This window comes from Caretta caretta, chromosome 1, assembly GCF_965140235.1.
Source record: "Caretta caretta isolate rCarCar2 chromosome 1, rCarCar1.hap1, whole genome shotgun sequence".
Taxonomy (NCBI): domain Eukaryota; kingdom Metazoa; phylum Chordata; order Testudines; family Cheloniidae; genus Caretta; species Caretta caretta.
The window spans coordinates 328,945,722-328,958,206 of NC_134206.1; the positions used below are offsets into that span (position 1 = coordinate 328,945,722).

The 12,485-nt window shown below is 42.1% G+C and overlaps 1 protein-coding gene across 5 annotated transcripts in view; it reads left to right on the forward strand.

Annotated features, from left to right (window-relative positions):
• Positions 1 to 12,485, forward strand: part of ORC5 (origin recognition complex subunit 5) — a 122,882-nt gene that overhangs the window by 34,454 nt on the left and 75,943 nt on the right. For all 5 annotated transcript variants that reach the window (XM_048836406.2, XM_048836407.2, XM_048836409.2 and 2 more), the window contains 3 exons: positions 3,515 to 3,567; positions 7,990 to 8,102; positions 11,052 to 11,099. In XM_048836406.2, coding sequence (XP_048692363.1) covers positions 3,515 to 3,567; positions 7,990 to 8,102; positions 11,052 to 11,099 — 214 coding nt within the window. The remainder of the gene's footprint in view (positions 1 to 3,514; positions 3,568 to 7,989; positions 8,103 to 11,051; positions 11,100 to 12,485) is intronic.

Below are 12,485 nucleotides of genomic sequence, written 5' to 3' on the forward strand. Positions count from 1 at the left end.
TGCTTTGGGAGTTCCATTTTCATGTCCTCCCCCACAAAGATCATCTCTATAGATGCCTCCCTAGTAGGCTGGGGCACCCATTTCCAGGATTTCACAGCTTAATGGAGACCTTTCTCCAGATCAACATTTTAGAATTCAGTGCAGTCCATTAGACTTGCCATCACTTCCTACCCAACATCAGGGCCACTCAGAGTAATGCTGGGCAGCAGGGCTGCAATGTATTTTATAAATCACCAGGGAAGAGCAATATCCCAGTCCTTATGCACAGAATTAATAAAACTATGGAATTGGGGTACATATCTCACCACATAGAGATCTTAGCACTGGTCTACACTAAGGGGGGGGGTAGACATAAGATACGCCAACTTCAGCTACGTGAATAGCGTACCTGAAGTTGGCGTATCTTAGTTCAACTTACCTGTCCATGAGGACAGCGGCGAGTCGACCGCTGCCGCTCCCCCATCGACTCTGCTTCTGCCTCTCACGAGCTGGAGTTCAAGAGTCGACGGGGAGCGTATTTGGGGATCGATATATCATGTCTAGATGAGATGTGATAAATGGATCCCCGATAGATAGATCACTACCCGCCAATCCGGCAGGTAGTGAAGACCTGCCCGTAGTGATTTATCTACTGGGACTGAAGAACACTGTAGCAGACTTCCTGAGCAGGAAGTGGGATCTGAGTGACACAATATTTCAGACATCTGGGGTTCCCCAGAGAGAAATCTTTGTAACACCATCCATGCAGAGTACTGACACTTCTATTCAAGGGGAAGGCACAGTCACAACTTGTTGGGAGATGCCCTCCTTACGCTCTTGGCCTCACATGTCACTCTGTTTATCCCTCAGCACCGTTGTTTCTGAAGGTCCTAAATAAGTCCACACAAGAGAAAGTGGTGGACATCATCATAGTGCCATCATGGCCAAGGCAGGTATCTGATTTGCCTGTCCCTGTGACCACTACTTCACCTTCCTCTGGCAGCAGATCTCCTCACCCAGCAGTCAGGCACTATGTGACCCACCTCCATACCTGGCTCCTAGGTGGCTCTCTAGCGTACAACAGGACTGGTCTTCAGAAGACCAAATGATATGGCTCAATAGTAGAAAGCCTACCTACAGAAATGAAGATGTTTTCAAGCCTGGTGTATCCATCTATCTATACCTCCTCTTGAGTCTCTCCTTATGCACGTTCTCAATTACCTGCTAAATTAAAAACCACAGGCTTATCACTGAGCTCAGTTCAGGTTCACCCTGCTGCTATTACAACTTTTCACTTCCTCATGAGGTCTTTGCTCACTCAACCATTGCAGGATTCATTAAGGCTCTGTTTAACTTTTATCTATTTATGAAGAACCTGCTACACATGCACTTCAGCTTAGTCCTCAACGCTGTGAGAACACCCCCCCCCCCCATTTGAACCTACAGGGAGTTGTGTCCTTCATTTGTCCTTTTAAGACCTCATTCCTCATAGCCATCACCTCAGTCAGAAAAGTAGGGGAACTCGGAGCACGTAAGGCTGACCCACCTTACACTCTGTTCTGTGGCAGTAAGGTGACGTTATGTCCCCATTGCTGTCTTCTGCCTCAAGTTTAATCAGAATTCCATGTTAATCAGGACATTCATCTACCAGTGTATTACCCCAAGCCTCGATCTTTGCAAGAACAAGGGAGTCTCCATGTGCTGGATACACAAAAATGTACCTTGGCAGGATTAAGCTTCTTGGCTTTTCCTAGTCTGTTTTTTCCTGTTTCTATGGCAGAAAAAATGAAAGGGCAAAGACTGAAAATGGGTTTCAGGATACATCCTCACCAGTAACAAAGCCTCGAAGGTGCGTTCTCTACCTAGGGAGATGGCCCATTCCACCAGGGCTCAGTCTCCCTTTACGGCCTTACTGAAGAACATACTCATCTTGGACATTTGCAAAGCTGTCACCTGGTCTTCAGTACGTTTTCTCAACACTGCTCTTGTCTGTGCATCAGCTCTAGAAGTGGCCTTTGATGAGCCTCTTCTTTGGCTCATACTGAATCCACCTCCTCAGCACCCTTCCCCCTCAGTTGGGGTGCTCCTTGGGAAACTGCCAACATGGAGCACCCATAACAGCAATAACTCGAAGGAGAGGTTACTTACCTTGTACAGTAACAGGAGTTCTTCAAGATGTGGGTACTGTACTACCCACCCTCCTTCCCCTCAGCTTCAGAGTCATTAAGAGCACAAGAAAGACCATATTGTATCAGACCAGTGGTTCATCTAGCGCAGTATCCTGTCTTCCAACAGTGGCCAATGCCAGATGCTTCAGAGGGAATGAACAGAACAGGGCAATTATTGAGTGATCCATCCATTTTTTGTCCCAGCTTCCAGTGGTTAGAGGCTTAGGAAACCCAGAGCATAGATTGCATTTGTGACCATCTTGGCTAATAGCCATTAATGGATCTATCATCCAGGAACTTATCTAATTCTTTTTTGAACCCGGTTATACTTTTGGCCTTCACAACATCCCCTGGCAACGAGTTCCATGGGTTGACTGTGTAGCTTGTGAAGTAGTATTTCCTTTTGTTTAAAACAAACCTGCTGCCTGTTAATTTCATTGTGTGACCCATAGTTCTTGTGTTATGTGAAGGGGTAAATATACTTCCTTATTCACTTTCTCCACACCATTCATGATTTTATAGGCCTCTATCATATCCCCTCTTAGGCATCTCTTTTCCAAGCTGAAAAGTCCTAGTCTTTTTACTCTCTACTCTTGTGGAAGCTGTTCCATCCCCCTAATCATTTTTGTTGCCCTTCTCTGTACCTTTTTGAGGTTGGCAACCAGTACTGCACTCAGTATTCAAGGTGTGGGTGTACCATTTAATACCAGGCACTCGAATTCACCCATCTTTAGTATATAGACTTCTAGCATTTATATACAAACACTTATAAAAATTTTTCACTTTTTAGCTGTCTGCCATTATGTGATGTAATTGAATGGAACTCTTTTTTCATTTGACTTTCTCTTCAGTTCCTACCTGTACTCTATCAACTTCATTCCTATCTTGTTTACTTAGGATATAGAGAATTGCCGTTAATAGATACTTCCCTAAGGGATGTCTCCATCTGAACTATGTGCTCCTTTGCACCTGTCGGCTTTCCCTCAGCCCTTACTTTAAAAACTCTTCTACAACCTTCTTAATTTTACATGTCAGCAATCTGGTTCCATTTTGGGTTAGGTGGAGCCCATTCTTCCTGTATAGACTCTTCCTTTCCCATTCTGTATAGACTATATTTGAGAAGGAACCGTAGTGGTGGCAAGCCTGTCCCACCCTGTATACCTTGTACCTGAGCACAGGGATGCATAGGGCACAGGTCTGGACCTGCTCACAAAATCTTGGCTCACGAATCCATGGATTCTGATGTGGAGGACCCATAGGGACAAAACCATCTTGAACTCCAGTTACTCTACAAGGTAAGTAACGTCTCCTTTTCATTTGGATATAACAGGTATTCTTTCTTTAAACACCTGTCTTTCTTTTTTTAGCTCACAGTGGGAGAGAATACAGCAGGATGATGGAGAACCTGGGCACTTGAAAGGTATCAAATAGATGCAATAATTCTAAATAGTAGTAGTTATGGTAGCAGTTATTAGTGATGTGATTGCTGATCCCTAACAAACAGTTGAATGGAATTACTTTACTGAGGCCTAGATTGTACCTCCTTCCTTGGTGCAGAATATGCCTGGATGTTGAGCCTGGGCATGGGGGGGGGGGGGAAATAAACCACTACTCCTACGTGCAAAAGGGTGGGGAGTAGGCTGATCCACAACCCTGTGCATGACCAGCAGAGATGGCTGGATCTGAAGGAGAAATATGCTGCCTCTGGTAATGGGCTGACACAGCATATACCTGAGCAAAACAAGAACCCTGGACAAGTTGTGGCTGAGAGGTATGTGAATCATGACTGTCACAATTCCTTTCTACTGCTGCCTCTGGAGTAGTGCAGCTCTGTGTCACCACCACCCATTAGGCAGAACTGAGAGTTAAGTCTTAATCTGCTCTTTAGTTTTCAATTACTCTTCAGGGAAGATTAACATAATAACAGCCATACTGGGTCAGACCAAAGGTCTGTCTAGCTCAGTATCCTGTCTTCTGACAGCGGACAATGCCAGGTGCTTCAGAGGGAATTGACAGAACAGGTAATCATCAAGTGATCCATTCCCAGCTTCTGGTAAACAGAGGCTAGGAGATTACTAAAATGTCTTCTTTGAAAAGCCCCTCTGCCATTCAGCAATAGGTTCTTGCCCGGTTCTGAATTTTTGGACCATCTTTTCCCCCTAGTCTCCACAATGGTAAGACTCTCTTCTTTTGAGAGGCAGTCAGATGCAGTATGTTCTGTCAAAGCTGTGGTGATAGCTTATAGATAATGTGGTAGTGATCAGAGTGAGATTCAGACCTTTACTTTTTAAACAAATATGTTACTTTTGCAGTGTGTCTGGTCAAGGGAAATAGAATCATAGGGTTATTCGTAAACCTCCTATTTTCACCAAATGACAACAATACACTTATTCCTGATTAGCTCAAAAAAGAGAGATTTTACTCAGTTACTTTCAGGATACTTTAAGCTTATACGCTAGGGAAAATGGTTTTGTTGGTAAATAACATTTCTGACATTAGCATTGTTCTAAAGAGAAATTAATATGTAATAAACTGTACTGTGGATGTAATTAAGCAAACAGTTATTCAATGCATAATTCTAATCCCAGCAGGTCAGAAAGATGGAGTAGGAACACAGGCATTTCAGTATTCAACTCAATTGTCTACAAGCAGGAGTTTCTTTTATCTGGGATTGCATTTTTAATTAAAATACTGTACGAATAAAACAGCTACTTGACTGTTGGTAGAAGCTGAAAAAAATATGCCGTGCTTTCATGACTACCTGAAAGGAAACTTGTAAATAACCCTTCTCAAGTGCTCCACAATTATATTGTGGACTCTGAAATTTACACTAACTTTTAAACACGTTCCACTGTTTTGATCCTTATTCATTAAATGTACAAAGATTAAAGCCTACATTTTTTGTTTGTTTGAGCATTGACAGGTACATGCTTGGTATTGTACAAAGCACAGAAGACAAGCTACAAAGGGCAGGGAACAGTCTAGATGAAAAGACAAAACTGAGCAGTCACAAAATAGACCCTCTAGGAAACTGACCTCTCCAGCCAACAGCAAAGATAAGGCAGCTTGAGCCTGCTGGTCATACACATTTTAAATAAAAAAAAAATTACAGTGACTGGAAGAAAGTGGGGAAAGAGAAAAGTGTAGAAATGGAAGGGTGAAAGGAAGGAGGAAATACACATTGTAGAATACTCTTGTGTATGTAAAATATATGTAAACTTGCAAAATGCATGTATAGTAGACTAGACCAAACAAATCAGGCTGAGAGTTTTGAAGGTAAAAGTGGTGAGCTGGAGCCTGTTCGCACTGGTTTGCTTGAACCGGTTGTTAAATTTTGAAGCAGTTTTAGAACCAGTTGTTAACCCGCTTCCCTGAAGGGGGCGCTGAGGCTTTGATGGGCTCCGACCAGGAAGTGATGTAATTCCTCCTCTGGCCACCGGGGGCGCTGCGCTGCGGGAGCCATGTGGGCTGCCGCTTGGCCCTGGGCATGATCTCTGTTGCTGCTGCTGCTCCCCTGGCCCTGGGGCTCCCGCTGCTGCCTGGTGGGTCCCCCACTGCTCTGCTGGGCCTGGGCTGCGTCCTACTGCTCTCCCCGTGAGTACCCACCACCCTGCCTCCAGCCATCCCCTGCCTCCAGCCATCCCCTGCCCGCAGCTAGCCCCCGTCTCCAGCTGCCCCCACACCCTCTGTCTCCAGCAGCTCCGCACCCCTTGCTTCCAGCTAGCCCTGCCGCACGCCCGTCTGCAGCTGGCACCACGTCCACTGGTGCCCTGCAGTTCCCAGGGCAGTAACCCTGCACACCTGCTTCAATGAGGGGGGCATGGAGCAGCTGGGACCCACACATGTGCACACCCTAGGGTGACCAGACAGCAAGTGTGAAAAATCAGGACAGGGGGTGGGGGGTTATAGGAGCCTATGTAAGAAAAAGACCCCAAAAGCGGGACTGTCCCTATAAAATCGGGACTTCTGGTCACCCTAGCACACCCCCAGGGAGTGGCTGGGACCCACACATGTGAAATGGAGCTCATTTCTAGTTCAAGCCCATCTTTTTAAAAAAAACTTTAGGCAGGGTTAACATACATCCGTATTTTCCCAGACAGGTCAGGCTTTTTGGTTCTTAAATCGCCGTCCGGGAAAATACGGACGTATGGTAACCCTGTTGGTACAAAAAATACATACTGGGGCACATCCCTTAAATCAGAACTTTTTATAGGGAACCGGTTGTTAAGATTTTGGCAGCTCATCACTGGGTAAAAGGTTTCCAATCCTAAATAAAATTAAAAAACCAACATGTCCAGATGCTGAGCTGCAGCTGAGAAACCAGCCACCACCTGGGTGTTGATGTGTGTTCAAAGATGCAATTTGGCTCCCTAGTTGGAGTCTGGCTCATTGTGGAGCTGGTTCCTTGAGAAGTTTATAGCAGCCTGAAGGTCAAATCTCAACTGGGAAGAGGACAGATTGACAGTTTTGCCATATCCACACTAGCGAACCAAACTGTCTTAAACCAGATTGGCCTGAAACTGTTTTAAAATGTGAGGATGGTTGTTTTTTTTGTTTTTGTTTTTTAAACCAATTCAGCAAACAAAGATCATAGCTCAGTGGTTCCCAGATCATTCATGAAATCTGTCGTCTTCTTAGTAGTGGTATTTGTCACAGTTCAGGGTAACTGGACCTGTATTCCCCCTCCATGGTTCAGCAAGGGCATCCTCTCTACACTTGTGGCTCTTAAGCCATCACCTATCTTGAGTGGAGACCTGTAACTCTCTTCCTCGTGACCAGGGTACTTCTAGACTGCACAGCTCCTTGCCTATACTGTGACCTCCCCAACAAATTCAGGTTCCCTAAGTCGGTCTGCTTTGCTTTGCTGTTATGTTCAGAAACAGTAAAGAATGTAATTGCCCACCGTTAACCTACCACACAGCTCTTTCTAAGTAAGCACATTTATTCTTAAGGTGAAAGCATTACAGAGAAAACACTGAAAACAAAACAAAACCAACAACCCTACACACATGCTAATAAGCTTACTGGAGGTCATCCCCTGACTCCAACAAGGGCTCTGGCTGGTGAACAGTTCTTCAAACCCCACACAGGTGTTTTCCTCTGGTTACTAGTTCATTATTCCTTTTGCACAGAACAAGAAAACTCACTCTTATGGGGCCTCAGTAGGCCAAAGTCCTTCCCTAAGGATCCCCGCAACCATGGACCAGAGATCCTGTCCACTTGCTGAACCAGAAAGATGGCCCTAAGTTAGTTTAAACTCAGGCTGTTCATCCAAAAATCCTTTCTGTGCCTGCTGGTTCCTGGAGAATCCAGTTTGAACCAGTATATGTGAGTCTTTCTCCAGGTAGTGGTAGCTCTCTGAAAGTGTTACAACCTGAGTAAATTTGCCTAATAATCACCCACTGTCCCTGGAGGGCTGTTGTCCCTGTCCTCCATGGAATTACGTACAAACCGTATCCCACAATGATACATACATTCAATGAGGTTTCCCCTGGATATTGAAGAAAATTGTCATCTGTTGCTGTATTTATTTAATCTTTGTATTACCGTAATGCCTGGGAGCCCTAGGGCAGTCCACCAGCAGACTGAGTGCTGGTTTTGTTTTGATTCAAGGGCCACCTATGCATGTCACATTGTTCCACAGCACTGCCTGCTTTACTCTTGGGATACCCGGATTGTAGCAAATATCCATCTCTGCTGACTTACAGGAATGGAGCAGGCAGAGAAGAGGAATGCTGCAATATGTTTGCCCTTGAGAACCAGAACAAAACTTGTCTAATTTTAAGCCTCTCACAGTTAGAATGCTCCCTCAGTGACTCATAAACTGTGTTTGTTTTTATAGGACTTTCTGCACATGCTCACGTAGAACTTCCTTATTACTCCAAATTCCTTCTAATAGCTGCATACCTTGCATCCTACAATCCTGCCAGGACAGATAAGAGGTTCTTCCTTAAGGTAACTACTATGTATTTTTTTCTTACTGCTGTATGCCAGAGTCATGTGTACTTCTTCACTCAGGTCAGAACTCCTTTAGGTCATTTACTTTCAGTTCTCTTTTGTATCTTATTTATTTGGTTTGAATAAAACTGTGACTTTGGATCACATATTGTGGTATGTTGACAATTGTCACATCATTACTGATGTTTAATATGAAAAATGAACTGTTCTGATAATTAAAATATGCAAAATATGTATGTAGCACTATTGTCTTGCATGGCATTTATAAGGTGACATAGTCCCCTTCCCTGAAGTATTTGTGATCCTGCAAATCGATGCGCTGGTGTGTACTATTATTCACAGTTTGAATCCCATGGAAGAGAGCAGAATTCCATGTGGATCTAAAGGGTTTGCACTAGTACATCTGTCTGGAGAATAGAGGCCTTAATTTGACAAGATACAGACGGCGGAGGAGAGGAAAAGGTTGCAACAAAAAGCAAAGTGATTGAGCAGTTATGCTTACCATTTATATTAGTAGCTGTAACGGTTTTTATATTGTAAAATGTAGGTGTTGTAGGCAAGGATAAGAAATTGGAGAGTGAGAACACTGAGGGATAGAAGCTTGCTAATTCTTTAAGAAATCTTTTTTTATCCTCCCTCCATCGCAAAACCTATAAATATACTGTCCATGTTCTGAGATACATATACTGGAGTCCTTAGTGATGATATACTAATTAAGTAATAAACTTGGACGTGGTGTTCATTTTTTATGGTGGTTATATGTGCCCATAATGAAAACTAAATGTTTCACATTGGTCTGTATCATTTTGTATGTACTTCAGAAGAGGAGAGAATTATTTGTAACGATAATTTACAGATATGTGTACATAGCCAAATATTTCATTTCTAACATTTGGGAAGAGAAATATCACTGGAAGAACTTACTTGCTGAAAAATAACTCCTGTTTTAACTTCTGATTTCATGCAGACTTCTCTCTCTCCTCAGGATCTAAATTTAACTGTGGGAAATAAGTCAACAAAAGCATTTATTTTATTTATATATACTAAAAAGAACAAGGAAATTATGAGTGGTGAAAAGATATGGCTTTATTTATCTCCGTCATTGTAGCATGTCTGAAATCGGGCTCCAGTCCTTCAGTCCCTGTGTATGGGCATACTGGTGCTTCTCTTCAGTGCAGTGAAATGCATAGTTGGAACATGCTCCTCAAAGACCTTTGAAGTGCGAGGCCATGTAATAAATTTGTTGGCTTTTTAATTAGTCAAGTTAAATATCTTGTCAATCATTGATAAAGCATGAATAATCACCATTTCTACCACAAGTATCGCCTGAGAGCACTTAATCAGGTGTTAAGGCCAAGTTCACAAATTAGCGATATCTCAAAAGCTAGAACAAATAGCACTTTGGGAGAAGCTTTCTAATCCTGTGTCAATGTGTCCTGGGAGCTGTAGAAAGAGAACTTATGGTTGGAATTGTAATGAGATCTGATGGGATTTGGGCAAAAAACTTTATATTGGAATCATTAACCAAAGTCTCATAATTAAACAGGTGTGAACCAAAGGAACGTTGTTGAATCATTAAAGGCGATACTACTATTATTAAAATAGTTACCACTGTAGATAAATTGAGACAATGTTGCAAATTAAAAGCAGCAGAATGTTGACAAACAATTACAACATCAAAATAATAAATCTCAGTGATGTCATGAGTTGAAAGAAAATTCCAGTACAATGTAACGTACAATTTTTCCCTTAAAATCTCTTAAAACATTTTAAGTGCCCTTTTGAAAAAGGATAACAGTTGACAGGAGGTCACCGTTTTGTGCAAAGTAGGATTGAAAGAAAAAATGGTCTTGTTCTATTGCATACCATATTGAAAATCTGCTTAGAATTTATTTTAAGAAGTGTGTACATGTGTATTTTGTACTTTATACTAATGCTAAAATGGATGCCTATCTATGTACTGTAAGCAGCCTTGACATAACTTAAAAATATATTACAGATAAGATTTTAATGTAACTAGTCAACTGCAATAGTATAATTCATATAACCCACCACCCGCAATCCAGGTAATTTTAAAAACTCCAATTATCTTTCCCTTACCCCTCCATCAATTCCTTATTTCTTCCTCAGCCCCTGTGCTTTGCCCTTCCTTGATCCAATCCTTTCTCCCTCAACACAATCCTTCTAGATGAATTTTATCTGCTCACAGGACATCAGCTACTTTCTTTATTCCAGTTACATTTTTACCTGTCTACTCTTGACGTGACCTTCACATCCTGTATGTTGGCCTCTTTTTGACACTTTATTGCTTTATTTTTGGCTATCCTGTTGTCATCTTAAATATAAACGAAATAAAACTGAGTTCCTTGTATAGACTTCAAAAATGATGTAGGTGCAAACTGGATGCATTTAAAGATCAAGGGGCAGCCGCTTTCCCATTTCTAGAAAGACAAAGGAAACACACTATGGCCTTTTCTCAAGCTGATTTTGAGGCACGGGATGGGGTGAGGTGGAAGGAGACTCATAGAAATGGCTCTCTGCCTCTTCTGATTAGTGTCAAATTAATTTCTTTTCTGATGGCTAAGTATTTAATTTTCTGATTTTTAAATTTGTACATTCCCCCTTCCCCCCCCCCCCAATAAACCACTTTACAAACATCGCAACACCGCAGGGTGAAAGTTTTCACCCAATGTTCACACAGTTTATATATGAGGGAGCCAAGAAGTTATGCCTAGAGTGTGTTAGATACTGAATAAGCAGTATGCTGTTAAGGACAAAGATAACTAATTGGCATGTGATAAGTAGGCAGAACTATGGTAGTAGTACATTACTATAAATATGTAATGAACAGTTGTACGTTTGTTTTTTTTCCCCACCCTATTCAAGTTATATAACATGTAACTTTTTGCTGTCATATTTGCTCATATTTTGCTTCTGTGTTTACAGCATCATGGGAAAATCAAGAAGACAAACTTTTTGAAAAAACATGAAAAGGTATTTATTTAGCTTTCAATCCTCACTCACAACTAAATACTGCTTTCACCTGTAGTAGTGGCTATATATTTTCCCCTTGCCACCTGAATGTATGATTTAAAGAGCATACAAGAGCATTGCCTGCTATAATCTCTAGTTTATTGGTTTACTTGACGTTTACTTTTCATACAAGGTGTTGTAATTTATTAATAGACATATTTTTGTTTTAAGAGGACACGCATTACATTTAATTAGTCATGTAGTGGAGATCACTTCTGGTCTTGTTAGATAACATCAATTTGTACATTTCTCATGTTTCTACTTTTTTAAACCAATACCACTTTTCCTTCAGATGTGAAGTGGTGCAGTGGTTTTGCTTATAAAAAAAAAAAAATACTGATGTGGCTCATGTTAGAAAAGCAGAGACCCATTGCTTCATCCTCTTTTTTATGTCTGAGACTAAGTTTAAACTTTATGGACAAAATTCTGTGCACATACAATGTGAGAGGAACAATAGGCCAAAATCTTCAAATCTGGTGCCTCAAGTTTGGCTCCCAAATCCATATTTAGGTATAAAATTAATTGAATAGGCACTGATGTATTAGCTAAATATGGGACTTGGTATTTAGAAGGTCATAGTTAAGGCTATGTTTATGTCACAGAGGTCATGGAAGTCACAGAATCCGTGACTTCCAGAGACCTCCATGACATTCTCTGCTTCAGACCCAGGGGCGGCAGGACTCTGGAACAGACAGCCAGTGGGGCTCTGGCAGGGTTCCAGCAACAGTTGACAGCAGCAGCAAGTGACGGGGTGGGGGTCTCCTGCGAAGTTCTAGCCACAGGTGACAGACTCCTGAAGGGGCCCGCCTCAGGGTTCCAGTGATGGGCGACAGCCTTGATTAGGGGGAGGGGACACCTCGGATGAGCGGATGGGGTGTCCCATTTTCTCTCCAGGGTGACCATGTTTCCCAAAGCTCTCAGCTGCTTTTGGCAGAGGGGGAACCCCACAGGTCCCAGCCACTACTGTAGTGGGAGAAACCATGGAACCGCAGCAGCAAAAGTCACAGACAGGTCAAGGCTTTCATTAATTTTTGTTTATTGCCTGTGACCTGTCTGTGACTTTCACAAAAAATAACATGACAAAATCTTCACCTTAGTCATAGTACATGTAAACCCCGCTGTTAGTTAGATGTTCAGTAGCTTTGAAAATCAGACCACTTTTAGGTGCCTAAATATGGATTTAGGAACCTAACTTTAGTCACTCAGGGTTAAAGTTTGACTGCTTGTCTGTTGTGTGTAAGGAAAATGTATGTTCCTTAAGGAAATTTGTAATTATTCCATCAGGAGAAAGGATTTAAAGAATAGTGGCCAAACCCTTTACCCAAATAAGTTGTTGTAACTGCATGG